This window comes from Otolemur garnettii, unplaced genomic scaffold (genome assembly GCF_000181295.1).
Source record: "Otolemur garnettii isolate 467f Iridium unplaced genomic scaffold, OtoGar3 scaffold00032, whole genome shotgun sequence".
Taxonomy (NCBI): domain Eukaryota; kingdom Metazoa; phylum Chordata; class Mammalia; order Primates; family Galagidae; genus Otolemur; species Otolemur garnettii.
Window position 1 is genome coordinate 6679138 of NW_003852427.1, and position 15012 is coordinate 6694149.

General features: G+C 39.2%; 1 protein-coding gene across 4 annotated transcripts in view; it reads right to left on the minus strand.

Annotated features, from left to right (window-relative positions):
• Positions 1-15012, minus strand: part of STAG1 (stromal antigen 1) — a 412760-nt gene that overhangs the window by 98621 nt on the left and 299127 nt on the right. For all 4 annotated transcript variants that reach the window (XM_003789415.3, XM_023513064.1, XM_023513065.1 and 1 more), the window contains one exon: positions 9509-9623. In XM_003789415.3, the coding sequence (XP_003789463.1) occupies positions 9509-9623 (115 nt within the window). The remainder of the gene's footprint in view (positions 1-9508; positions 9624-15012) is intronic.

The window sequence follows — 15012 nt, forward strand, 5'->3', positions numbered from 1 at the left end:
TTGATTTTGTAACCTGAGACACTGCTGTATTCCTTGATCACTTCTAAGAGTTTTGTAGTAGAATCCCTGGTGTTTTCTAGATATACAATCATATCATCAATCCTTTTGTTTTCAATTTCATTTAATTCTCCTCTAATTTTGGTTATTTCTTTACTTCTGCTGGGTTTGGGATTAGAATGTTCTTCCTTTTCCAGTTGCTTGAGATGTCTCATTAAGTTGTTAACTTTCTCTCTTTCCGTTCTCTTGAGGAAGGCTTGCAGTGCTATAAATTTCCCTTTTAGGACTGACTTTGCAGTATCCCAGAGGATCTGTTAATTCATGTCTTCATTATCATTTGATACAAAAATTTGGTAATTTCCTCTTCATCTTGTCTTTAACCCAGTTACTATTGAGCATAAGGTTATTTAGTTTCCATGTTTTTGTATGAGTATGCAGATTCCTGTTGTTACTGAGGTCAACTTTTATTCCATGATGGTCCGAGAAGATGCAAGGAATAATTTCTATTCTTTTAAATTTGCTGAGGTTAGACTTACGACCTAAGATATGATCAATATTGGAGTATGTTCCATGGGCTCATGAGAAGAATGCATATTGAGTTTTGTTAAGATAAAATGTTCTGTAGATGTCTGTTAAATCCAATTGTTGAATAGTTAAGTCTAAAAATTTTTTCCTAAATTTCATATTGGAGGATTTATCCAACACTGACAAATGAGTGTTAAAATCTCTGACTATTATGATGCTGGAGGCAATCAAGTTGCTCATGTCTGTTAAAATTCTCTCTTATAAATTCAGGTGCTTTCTGGTTGAGTGCATAAATGTTAAAAATCGAAATCTCATGATGCTGAGTGGTACCCTTAACAAATACGAAGCGAGCATCCTTATCTTTCCTTACTTTTGTTGGTTTAAAGCCTATTGTATCTACAAATAAAATTGCAACACCAATTACAACACATGTTTTCTTCTGATTTCCATTTGCCTGAAATACAGATGACCATCCCTTCACCTTGAGTCTATATTTATATTTTAAGATGAGATTCTTACATGCAGCAGATATTAAGCTTTTCAAAAGTTCAGTGGATATTTTTAATACTTTCACCATTGTTGAAGTTGGAATTTGATAAAAAATTTCTAATTGAGTTTACTTTGGTAGTAGAGGATTGTGCTGGTCATTATGGAGGACAGGTCTGAGAATATCCTGAAGACCTGGTTTAGTTGTGAGAAATTTCTTCAACATGTGAATGTCATTAAAGTATTTAATTTCTCTATTATAAAATGAAACTCAGTTTCTCTGGATACAGGATCCTGGGTTGAAGGTGATTTTGTTTTAGGAGAAAAGTTGATGACCACCCTCTTCTAGCTTGAAGTTTTCAGGAGAGAGATATATAGACATTCTAATATTCTTCCTCTTATAGGTTATGGTTTTCTTATATCTGGCTGCTTTCAAAATTTTCTCCTTCATGTTAACTTTGGCGAAGTTAATTATAATGTGTCTAGGAGATATCTTATTTGAGTTGAGTCATGCTGGGGTTCTGAAACTGTTATCTGAATTTCAGAATCTCTTGGCATGTCTGGGAAGTCCTCCTTCATTACCTCATGAAGAAGTGCATCTGTGCCTTTCGAAGGAGCTTCGTCGCCTACAGGAATTCCTATAAGGCAAATATTAGTTTTCTTCAAATTATCCCAGAGCTCTCTGACAGAATGATGCATTTTTGCTCTCCACTTCTCTTCCCCTTTGAGTGTTTGGGAGTGTTCAAAAATTTTGTCTTCAGGTGCCTGTAGTCCCAGCTACTTGGGAGGCTGAGGCATGAGAATAGCCTAAGCCCAAGAAGTGGAGGTAGCTGTGAGCTGTGACTCCACTGAATACTTTAAAGATCTCAAAAAAATAATACTTCATTTTATATGGAATCAGAAAAAACCTTGAATAGCCAAGACAGTGAAACTGTCTCTTGAAAAAAAAAAGTCTTCGATGTCATAAATCCTTTCTTCTGCCTGCTCCATTCTGTTACTAAGGGATTCTACTGTATTTCTCAGATCTTCAAAGGCTGCAAGTTCTTGTCTCACTATGTCAAAATCTTTGGTGATTCACTGAATCTTTGAATTCACTGAATTCTTTTTTTTTTTTTTTTTGGGCTGTGGGCTGGCTTTGAACCTGCCACCTCCAGCATATGGGGCTGGTGCTCCACTTCTTTGAGCCACAGGCACTGCTCAAATTCACTGAATTCTTGAGACAACTTTTGAAATGCTACTTAAATTTCTAATTCCATCTTTACCTCCATTCTATTAATCTGATTTGCAATCCAAATTCTGAATTCAATTTCTGACATCTCAGCCATTTGCTTAGGAAGGGATCTTCTGGTGTGTCTACCATGTCGTTCTGTAGCAGCTGGTACAGCCTATGACTAGGAGGAGTGAGAGGTATAAGAAATACCTGTATAGCTCAATAATGGGACACCTTCGGGAAAGGGCATGGAGAGGAATTTAGCTCTCCTAACAAGCATGAGAGCTCGTGAGATGAGAGCATTGGTGAATTGGCAGTCTCTACACCTGTGGTGTTGAGAGGCATGAGATCAGCTTCCTATTAGGTTGCAGGAGAAGGCAGTTGGGAGCATGCGCATTCTATCACGGACCTGTACACTATGACTCGGTCTCCTCTCCAGCCTGCAGAATGCCAGCATTGTGTCTCTCTACTCAAGATCACTAAGCTCTGCTAAAGACTAAGATCTGTCTACTCTAAGACTGCTTTACTCTCTCTCTCTCTTTCTCCCTTCTACTAAAGTAAAGTCCTCAGGCACTTAAGAGAAATTTTTCTGGAGCAAGGTAGCTAGCCAGTCCATGTCCGGAACCTAGTTAACCCGGGCCCGAGACCTGGTCAATCCTGGGCCCTGACAAGCAGTGGCAGAAGTGGGCTATGGCATCGTTCCTTAGGGGAGTTGATCTACTCTGATTATTCATGTTGCCACAGTTTTTCCACTGATTCTGCCCCTTGATTACTTTACACCATTTGGCTAGATGAATAGATAAGGTGAAGTTGGGTTGGGGGCTCCTGGAGTATGGATTAACCAGCCCTTTGCCCAAGATCTGGGACTGGTGTCTATATCTTTTTCCCTAGAACTTTGGAAAGGACCCGTACAGTGCTATGGCCTGAGATACTGGAGACCTGCTTGGTGTGGTGGGGTTAAGTGGCTCTGTCTTGTTTTCAGCTGGTCTCTGTCCAATCCTAGCGAATTAGTAACTTTGGGTTGAAGTCTCAGCAGTGGAGAAATACCAGCAACTAAGTCACCCCATCCACCATGGGCAACAACTAGAAAAGGAAAATCAAACCTTCCCACAACCACACATCCAGGGTATCACTTTGGATAGTCCTCGGGTGATTGGCACAGGTGAAGAGTTCCAAATCAATTGATCCAGTCAGCACCCAGTCTCAAGTGGGAGAGTTCAAAAGGTCTTTAGTAATTAGAAAGCAGGAATCTGCTGGCAACTTGAATATGACTTGTTCCGGTGCTCCATGTAGTCAGAAGGACCCACCCAGCAAATGAATTAGCCAAGAAAGGTTGATGCCTCCTTCCTCACCTTACACCTCTGTCACACCTAGTCACTGGTAACCTGGCAGGGCCGTGACCCAGTTCCCTGCAATGAGCAGATGCTCCAGGGGTCTGCGCCTGCCTGAATCACAGGGAAATCTATGTCTCCTCAGCCAGACCGCTGCACTTTGCTACCAGCCAGCAGGGGGAGCCAAAACCTGACAATCCCAGATGTTTAATGGAAGCTGGGGAGGTTCTAGCCCCACCCCAGATTGATGTTGCTGCCACTTATATTCTGGCAGAATTAGCAATTCTGTCCCGTCTATATTCCCGAGGGCCAGGCTCTGTTTGAGTTCACAGAAACTGCAGCTTACCTGGCCCTGTGCCACTGCCACTGCACCAATTCTCATGGACCCGGCATCTCTGTCTTGGTGCACTCCATGATAGAACACACATGTTCCCAACTGCCTTCTCTTGTAGCCTAATATAAGGCTGATCTCGTGCCTCTCAACACCACAGGTATAGAGACTGCCAATTACCAAAGCTCTAATCTCATGAGCTCTCAGGCTTGTTAGGAGCGGGCACAGTTAAAGCTCACACTCAGCTCTCAGTTCTTGCCTCTCCCTGGGCTGGTACTCTCACAGAGCTCTCAGTGTCTGTTTCTCCCTGGGCTGGTGCTGTTGGCCCACCTGCTTTTGTCTCAGCTATGTTTCCCTGGGGGCCAGGTGCTTCTTAGGCTCTCTAAAGCAGCACCTGTGACTCAGCCCCACCCTGGGAGTATGCCCTCTCTGCGGCACATATCCTAGTCTAAGTCCTGTCACACCTGGCCTGGGCAGGTACTGCTTCAGGCATACCCTTTATTCATAGGGCCTGCATTTCCATCCCAGATCTGTTCTGCCAGTGGCTGCCACCAGAGTAGAGGCCTGGCTTTCACCTCTTTCCAAGGGAAGAGATAAGTGTCTCTCTAAAATAGTGTCTCTCCAGGGGTGTGAGCTCTTTTGTTCTTCCTGCCACTGCTGCTGTTGCTCTGTGCTGCGGGGCACCACTTCTCCCTCTCCATCTAGGTCCACTGTCTTCTCTTTACACCTGTTCCACAGAATAAGGACAGACCTGCAACAGCCCACACCTTGCCCACACCTCTTGAGAAAATGCCCACGAATCTGGACTCCATAGGAGACAGGCTTCCAGACCACGGGGTGAGAGTGGAGGGGAGTGCTGGGAGTTTAGAATTGCAGGTAGAGAATATATATAGTTTTATACCTGGCAGGAGAGCACCATGGCACACTAGTAAGTCCTTTCTCAGGAAGGAATTCTGGTTTTTAGAGGGTCTCTCCCGGGGGATAAAATAGGAGAATATCAGAACTGTGCTCGCTTATTTGTATAGAGTATACTGCGAGCTGTTCTCATGGGGGAGTGGACTCCCTTCCGCTTGGCAATGAATTTTGTATCTATTGTTTGCTTCCTTGGGGTTGAAGGTTGCCTCAGCAAGGATGATGTGAGTTCTTTACCATCTCTCTTGGCTCAGCTTCAAACCATCAGCTTCCTTGCTAAACTTCTGTCCTTTAACTCTCCTTCTGGACAGGAGCCTCTGTGGAAAGCTGGCTCCAGTTGGCCATCTTGCCTCCACCCTGAGTAGTAAATTTTCTTAAGGAAGATGCTAGCTTATTTCACAGTTTACTTAGCTTTGACTGTGTGGTGGGGGCACGTGGAATCCATTCTGTTAATACCAAAAACTAGTTGTTTCAAACTCAATGTGTAAGCCCAAGGGTAAGGTAATGCACTGGCCAAGTTTCTGATAAAATTTTAAATTCACCATTATTAGCAACAACAATTAGAGCAACATGGTTAGTCAAGGACTGGTCTGACATAGTATTTATGATAATTTTTCTGTCTTAGGGCATCTGCAATAGCCACAGAACTTGCTGATCTCAAAATTTGACATAAATTCCAGGTCAATCCATGTTTTAGGAAAAAAGAAAGTTTTCACAAAGTGAGTAAGGAAGAGTAAAAAGTTACAATCATCTTTCAAATGTTTTATAAAAGGAACTTCTATTTGTAGACAAAGATGAAACTATGAAAGAGCGCCTTGAGGGTATTGATTAAAGGGTACAAATATAAGATTTGAGGGAAGAAATAAGATCTACTGCTGATAGACAAGTAGGATGACTAAAGAATCCAATAATCTACTTTCTAGAAGAGAATATTTTAAATGTTTCCAGAATAAAGATAAGACAAATATTTAAGGTTATGAATAATCCCAATGAAATGAATTTGACCTTTACAAATTACATGCCTTAAATTATCACATATACATCTATCACGTATCAATAAAAAGGTAACTGAGAAAAAAAATCTCCGCGATTAAAAAGAAACTAGAGCCCTAAAAAATGAAAATAAACCCTGAGTTTTCAAAAACTGTTTTTATTGTCATAATTTCATATTAACAATGTGAGGCCAGCTGCAATGGCTCATGCTTATAATCCTCAACACTTTGGGAGGCTGAAGTGGGAGGATCACATGATGCCAGGAGTTTCAGACCAGATAAGCAACAAAGTGAGATCTCATTTCTATAAAAATAATAAAAAAAAGAACCAGCCAATTGTGGTGGTAAGTACTTGTAGTTCCAGCTATTTGTGAGGCTGAAGCAGAAGGATTGCTTGAGCCCAGGAGTTCTGAGGTTCTGGTGAGCTCAGAACTCAAGCCCAGGCAACAGAACAAGACCCTGTCTCAAAAGTAAAAGAGTAACAATAAAAAGCGAAATCAGGTACATGCAAGCATTCTTTGTATTCTTCAGAAATTAAATGAACAAAAAAGGTAACTTCTTAATGGATAGAGTTACTGTATAGAAAAATGGATTTAAAATCTATTTATAAATTATATATAATTAAATATAAACTAAAATTATATAGAAGATTATATCTATATAGATTTTACCCTGCTAGATCTAAGTTTAATTTATTTTATAGGCTTTCCTCTAAACTTGCACATAAGACAACAAACTAATTTCATTTCCTGGTAACTTCTATTGCAATGAATCTTCTGCTTTATCTTTAACTGGCTTCAAAGTTACTCCTAACATCTTATCTCAAGTTTTTTCTGTCTGCTGACACTTCTATCAGATAGTTAAACATACTAAAAGGTTAATAAAGGAACATCAAAGTATCCTGCTATTTGGCAGGCATCTAAAATATAAGGTATTCTGTCACCTGAAATCAATAACTGTCATAGATTGTGATAACCTAAAAACATCACTTTTTGGTACCCAAAGAAAATTACTAACTTGTTTAGGCAGATCTCTTAATTGCCATGATTTCATCTCCACTATAAACCTATTTCAATTCAATACTTTATAATTTTATTATTAAAATGTTACTATTTGAAATCCCAGCATAAAAGACAATCAGTTCAATCACAGTTAAGTGATCTGTATCTCAACCATAAGATAGCCTCATTCTAACATTATGATTTTAAAAGACTCTTTCAATTCACAATTTCATGAGTTTATTACTAAAATTTTACTAATTAAGATCTGTTACTATAAAAAAATCAGAGTAGACTGTAATTGGAATCCTATTATACTCTAAGAATGTGGCTTCAATAAGTGTTTCAGCTCTAGGTGTACACCAACTTAACAGGATTAAGAGGAGAGATTTTCACAAAGAATGTTTCTGGTGAAACACAAGAGACCATAAACGCCAATATAATGACTATGAATCAACTACAAATGCCTAAATACTATTTTGTAGTTGCTTTTGCAGCTGCCAACACTGCCATACAGGAGAACTGAGACATATATTTTAATGCTGCTGAAACACTTAGGCAAACAGCAGCAAACACATGAATATGGTACATATCACCTGAAAATACAGCAATAATAAACATGACAAATTACTGCTTTAAATAGAAGGTGAAACTTCCTAACACAGAGTACTTATGCCTTGTAACAAATCATAAAGAAAGAAAATCTTTGAGCTTTCAGAGAACTGAAACATTTTTCTTTAATTAATAATCAAATTCAGTTAGCCAGGATCGTATTCCCTAAACATCCTAGGAATTTATATACTTGCATGTTTTATCCCTTACATGAGTTGATTGTTATATACTACTTTTATCCCATCCCTCTGAAACCTAAGGAGGCCAAAGGTATAATTTGAAATGGTCTACCATATAAGCAATATTTACTCAGTAATCCTTTACTAAAAAATTCCCATTTTATATCTTATTATATAGTTTATCTATATTTGCTTGCCTAAGAAAATCGTGTTGCCAATGATTAATGCACAAAAGTGTGACCTATGGACCAGGAACATAAACATCAAGTACGAGCTTGTTAGAAATGCAGAATCTCAGGCCCCATTCCAGAGCTACTGAATCACAACCAGTATTCTAACAATATCTCTAGATTTGTATACACTTTTAAAATACCATTCTTACACATTCTTTACTAAAGCGTAACTTTCTAGCTGGTTTTGTTTGTGACATTACCTTTTTCTCTATTCATTCCCAACACTCTTTTTCAAAAAAAAAAAAAAAAATTCTTTCTATCTATGTATCTAGAGACAGAGGTTCACTTTGTCATCCTCAGTAGAGTGCTGTGCTGTCATAGCTCACAGTAACCTCTTGGGCTGAGGCTCCCGAGTAGCTTGGACTACTACAGGCAGTAGCTGCCTGCCACAACGCCCAGCTATTTTTAGAGACAGAGTCTCACTCCTGGTTCAGGCTGGTCGCCAACTCCTGAGCTCAAGCAATGTACTGACTTTGGCCTTCCAGAGTGCTAGTATTACAGGTGTGAGCCACTGTACCCGGTCTCCAACACTCTTAAAATATATCAGCAACTTTAACACTTTCTGCCACGCTTTGCCCTAAACAATCTTAATCCCCCTGCCTCAGTTTTTTTCCAATTTTAACTTTCATATAGATGACCTGTTTGTCTCTTCATTCCTTATACTTATAGAGTTCCTCAAATACATTCAAACTTGAGCATTCACAGATATATTCTCAATCCCTCTAGACCATTAGTTTATTCATTCAGGGGCTCTTTTGGTTTAATTTACCATTCCCCTAAAGACATGGGAGTAGTAAGAAATACAGATTTAAAAATATTAAAAAAGCATTTGGTGAGCAGATCAAAGTTCTCTTGTGAAAACAAATCCTGGCAGATAATATGAGTGTTAATTATAGATTTGCTTAAATAATGATTGATTAAAAAACATAGAAATATTGCTATAATGCTTTACAACTATCAGTAAAAATACATAAATTCATATTTTTCTCCCTCTAAAACACAGTATCTTTCAAACAAGATAAAACTGATGGTAACATTTGCAATTTTAACAAACTGTTTAAATAATATAATTTAAAAGTTATAGGCACAAAGAAAAACTAAAAGCAATGATAAAAAAATGTATTCAGGGCAGGGCACAGTGGCTCATAGATGTAACGACAGGGCTTTGGAAGGCCAAGACAGGATGATCACTTGAGGCTAGAAGTTCAAGACCAGCCTGGGCAAAAAAGTGAGACTACATTTCTACAATCAATAAAAATTAGCCAGGGATGCTAGTGTGTGCCTATAGCTGCTCAGGAGGCTGGGGTGAAGAATACCTCACACCTAGTATTTTTGAGGTTGCAGTGAACTATGCTTGTGCCACACTGTACTCCAGCCTGGGTGACAAAGCAAGACTGTCTTTTAAAAGGGAGAAAGTATTCAATACTACAATACCAATATGGCAATACTTTAAAAATCTTAACAATTCTAATAAATTCTAGTCTATATCCAGGGTTGATCCACACCTCTATGTATGTTCAGAACTTCTTCCCACAAAAGCCAGAATGTTGACTTCATAATCAAGCAATTCATGGGTGTCAACTTTATAAGAAACAGTCTTGTTTTCATTTGATTGGGCAAAAAAATAATTACAATGAATTAAATGATCATTTTATTTAATATATAATACAATAAAAAAAAAGTTATCTTAAACATTTTTTACCTCACTTTCAAGAAAGAAAAGAACCAGCATCCTAATGAGGTTTCCATTTGGACTGTTCCTACCCCTCCTCTTTGCTAATGCTTCTTCTGCTTGTGGGTCATGTCTGCTAAATAGCCTAGAAATAAGTAACAGAACAAGAGCATTACAAATTTACATGAATATAATTTTAGTCTTTTCCTTTACTACACAAATCATTTTGGTGTTTAAAAATAGCCTATTTCAATATAACTGCGTAACTGATATCATTATAGGTCAGAAAATAGTTGGATTTAAAATTGTTTAACCATATATAAAATTGTTCAACTATCAATAAAAAAGCAAACTTTTACTGATATATAATCAAGGTCCAAATACATAATGAAAAATAGGCACTGCTATTATCCTAGAGATTGATCCTAGAGTATGTAATTTTAAATTAAGTTCTCTTTTCTTAAATGTTGATTTTATAGTTATATAATTTTGCATTTAGCTACATGTTCCAGCAATAATGAAAAAAAATCATATTTTAATGGTTACCTCTACATTCTTTCCTATTTATACCCTATTATGTAAAAGTAGTACTCACTAATCCAATAGTTTTCAGCAAAATGACATTAATATTAAATTTATTTTTAATTTTTTTATTAAATCATAAACACATAGATCATGTATACATTAATTCATTTATGGGGTACAATGTGCTGATTTCATAAAAATATTAAATTTATAAAGATACAATTTAGTGACAAAACTTCTAAAATATGACTTGAAAATTTTAATTTGTTAAATACATTTATTCCAGCAAAACCTAAAGGCTGCTAAAGTGCTATTTCCAGGCACTGCTGTAGGTAAAAAGGATATAGCAATGAACAAAGTCAAAAGCCCTGGTTTCATGAAGCTCTCATTCTCATAAATGAAGATAAACAGTAGATAAATATATACTACCCCAAGTGTTGTAATGAAAAATGAGAAACTGGGGATGGATATATAACATATACTAGTTTAGACATGGACGTGATTAAGCCTCTCAAATGAAAAGCCAAATAACTAAATAGAATGAGAATAATTTCATATGATATAAAAACAAATCAATCTCAAGAGAATGACAACTACAGAAGAGTTCAGTTTTGTTGCTGGGGATGAAGGCATATGCGGAAACTACAGAACTTACCTTGAAACTTTAGCTATATAACTAGCCCATTGGTTTAAGAGAAGGTTTGTTTTATAGGTGACTTCTGTAGGAGTAGCAAATGGGAAATATGAGGAACCTTGATACATACATATACCAATTTAAATAATTGCATTTAGTGCATATAAATGAGGTACTGAGGAAAAAGCTTAATTTTGAATAATGTGGAATTTTAGATGACATATCAAACTATTCATTTCAGAAAGGCCTTACTTCATGGCTATATTAAATGGTGGAACAGGATGGGCATGGTGGTTCATGCCTGTAATCCTAGGACTCTGGGAGGCTAAGACAGGTAGATTGCTTGGGCTCAAAAGTTCGAGGCCAGCCTGTATAAGAGTGAGAGGGTGCCTGTGATTCCAGCTATTCGAGAGGCTGAGGCAAGAGAATCCCTTGAGCCCCAGAGTTAAGGTTGCTGTGAGCTATGATGCCATAGCACTCTACCCAGGGCATCAAAGTGAAGCTATCTCAAAAAAAAAAAAAAAAAAAGAGGTGGAAGAATACTGAAAAAGATCATTAAAAATCAAAAGTCATCAAAGTGTGTATTTTTTCCGACATAGGGGCCTAAAATCCACCTGTGACATAACAGCTTTCATTTGGAATAGAATTGATCTCATTTTCACAAACAAAGAATGGAGGTTTATCCTTCTAGATTTTTATGTAAAATATTTCTACCAAAGTACTATTAACAAAATGGCAAACTAGATCTCCCAGCATTACTCCCGACAAAAATACAATTAGAACCTACTCAGAGATAAGAATACCACTCTAAATACATCTAAATAGGGAGGAGAAGCAGAGAAATCCCCTGACTTCACAGAATGAAGAGCAGCTGCAACTGTTCTTCCCCTCCCCAAAGTTAGCATAGTGCCACTTACAAAAAATTTCCTGAGGCATATGATTGCCAATATGAGAGAATGAAATTAGAGGTGGACATTTGCATTCTCCACCAGTCTGAGAATCTTCACAAGAAGCCCAGTTTGGTCTTCTCCCATAAGAATCTCTGAGAGTGCCAGGAAGCCTGGAGTAGATTAGGGATGCCACCCTGAAGACATTGGATGATACACAAACACTGTGAGAAGCATAATGTGGTAGAAGGCTCAAATCCCTAGTTGGATTTTTCACAAAGCCAAAGTGATTACATGGAGTCTTCCCATGGCCAAAAAAAAGTAAAAGGTAGGAATTACGTTCCAGTGCCTGCTTAAATCTTCGCCATACTGGGAAACACTGACAGGGCAGCAATATAACTTCTAAGACAATGTTTACATTCCATTACTCAATGTAACTCTTCTACAAACTAAAAAACAATGGAAAGACAGTGATTTAGTTCCAGAGAAGCATTTAAAATTTTTGTATTCACTGCAAATCCTCTCAAGACCAGGAAAAAACAAATGGCCAGGGTTTAAATTCAAGTATTAAAATGGAAAGATTGAAACCCCAAAGAATACTTATAAAAAGTGAAAAGGTGACTGTTTCCTCAAATACACAGGCATCAACTTAAGACACAAAAGTTGTGAAAACATAGGAAAATAAGACATTAACAAGAAACCAACAAAGTTCCAGAAATAGATCCAGAAGAATTAAATAGCTCCGTAAGTGTCTGACAGAGATTTCAGAATGGTTTATTCTTTACCCTCAAAGAATTTCAGAGAATCACAAAAAAATACGAATAGAAAACTAAATAAAATTTAAAAAACAACATGGGGAAAAAGAATCTGACAAGGAAATAGAAATAATTTAAAAAAACAACAGAGCGGGGCAGAGGCAAGATGGCTGACTGTAGCCAGCTTTCCACAGAGGCTCCTGTAAAGGAGAGGTAAAGGACAGAAGTTTAGTAAGAGCTGATGGTTTAGAGCTGAGCCAAGAGAGAAGGTTGAAGAATGCACAGCAACCCTACTGAGGTGAGCTGTGACCCCAAGGATACAAACAAAAGGTACAAAGTCGATCGCCAAGCAGACAGGAGTTGTCTCCCCCTTGAGAATGGCTTGCAGTATACTTTCTACAAATATACTTTCTACAAATAAGCGAGCCGAGTTTAAATGTCCTCCCATTTTATCCCATAGGAGAGACCCTCTAAAATCGACCTCCTTCCCTTACCACGGTGACACGACACTCTACAGCCAGGCATAAAACTGTATATATTCTCTACCTGCAATTCTGAACTCTGAGCACTCCCCTCCACTCTCACCCTGAGGTCTGCAAGCCTATCCCCCATGTAGTCCAGATTCTTGGGCATGTTCTCAAGAGGTATGGATAGGATGTGTGCTATTGCAGGTCAGTGCTGATTCTGTGGAACAGGGGTAAGGAGAAAATGGTGCAATGAAGGAACTGTATAGGAAAGGAAGATGTGGTAACCCCCAGCACAGAGCAGCAGCAGCAAAGGGAACAATAGAGCTCACATAGCTGGGGATATTTTGGACACTCCCTGTCTCTCTGGGCAACCAGACAAAGCCAGGCATCTTTTTTGGTGGTAGACACTGGCGGAATATATCTGGGAAGGTAACACAGACCCTGTGAGCAAAGGGTATGCCTAAGGCAGTACCGGCCTGCGCAGCGGAACAAAGTATTGAAGATACATGCGCAGAGATGGATCCTCCCAAGGTGGGGCTGTGCCAGGACTGTTTAGTCAGCCTAAGGAACACCCGGCCCTCAGTGGATCATAGCTGAGACAAAGGCAGGTGGGAAACTGAAAGCTGAGTGTAAGCTCTAATTGGACCTGCCCCAGCACAGACTGCAGGGTAAACAGGAACACCAGCTCTGGACAGCAGCACAGACAAGGGCTGAGGCGCAATTTCTGCAAACTCACACAGTGCCTGCTCTGCAGGGTAATATAGCCAGGACAGAATCACAAATTCTGCCCAAATGTAAGTGTCAGCAACATCCATCAGGGGTGGGGTAGGAACTGAGTGAACCAACCCAGCTTCCATTAACCACCCGAGGTTGTCAGGCCTCAGCTTCCCCTGCCAGATGGTGAAAAAGTGTAGAAGCCTGGCTGAGGAGACGTAAGATCTCTCTGTGACACAGTCAGGCTCAAACCCCTGGAATATCTGCTCATTGGAGGGAACTGGGTCATAGCCCAGTGGGGTTACCAGTGACTCAGTGGGGCAGAGATGCAAGGTGGGGAAGGAGGCATCAACATTCCCAGACTAATTCATTTGCTGCAGGAGTCCTTCTGACTCCATGGAGCACCAAAACAAGTCATACTAAAGATAACAGCAGACCCTGCTATCTAGTTGCCAGAGACCTTTTGAATTCCCTCACTTGAGACCAGGTACTGACTAGGACAACTGATTTGGATCTCTTAGGCTAAACCAATCACCTGAGGACTATTCAAAGCAGTACCCTGGTGGTGTGTGGTTGTGGGAAGGTTTGATTTTCCTTTTCTAGTTGTTGCCTGTGGGGGGTAGGGTGACTTAATTGCTGGTATTTCTCCAAAGCTGAGACTCCAATCAGAGTAACTAATTCACTAGGGTAGGACAGAGACCAGCTGAAAACAAGACAGAGCCACTTAGCCCCACCACACCAATTAAGTTCCTAGTGTCTCAGGCCATAGCACTGTACAGGTCCTTTCCAAAGCTCTAGGGGAAAAGGTACAGACACCAGTCCCAGCTCTTGGGTAAAGGGCTGGTTAATCATTACTCCAAGAGTCCCCCAACCCAACTTGACCTTATCTGCTCATCTAGCCAAACGGTGTAAAATAATCATGAGGCAGAATCAGTGGAAAAACTTTGGTAACATGAATAACAGAGTTGACCAACTCCTACAAAGACCTATATGGCATACACAACTAAAGATCCTATTCATAGACAAATGGCTGAGATATCAGAAATCAAATTCAGAGTTTGGATTGCAAATAAGATTAATTGAATGGAGGTAAAGTTGAAATTAGAAATTCAAGGAGTAATTCAAAAGTTGTCTCAAGAATTCAATGAATTCAAAGACAAAATCACCAAAGATTTTGACACACTGAGACAAGAATTTGCAGCCCTCAAAGATCTGAGAAATACACTAGAATCCCTCAGTAGCAGAATGGAGCAGGCAGAAGAAAGGATCTCTGACAATGAAGGCAAAGCTTCTGAATGCTCCCAAGCACTCAAAGAGGAAGAGAAATGGAGAGTAAAAATGGATCATTCTCTCAGAGAGCTTTGGGATAATTCGAAGAAAACTAACATTCGCCTTGTAGGACTCCCTGAAGGCGACAAACTTGCTTCGCAAAGCACAGAGGCCCTTTTTCATGAGATTATGAAGGAGAACTTCCCAGACATGCCAAGAGATTCTGAAATTCAGATAGCAGTTTCAGAACCCCAGCATGGCTCAACCCGAATAAGACAACCCC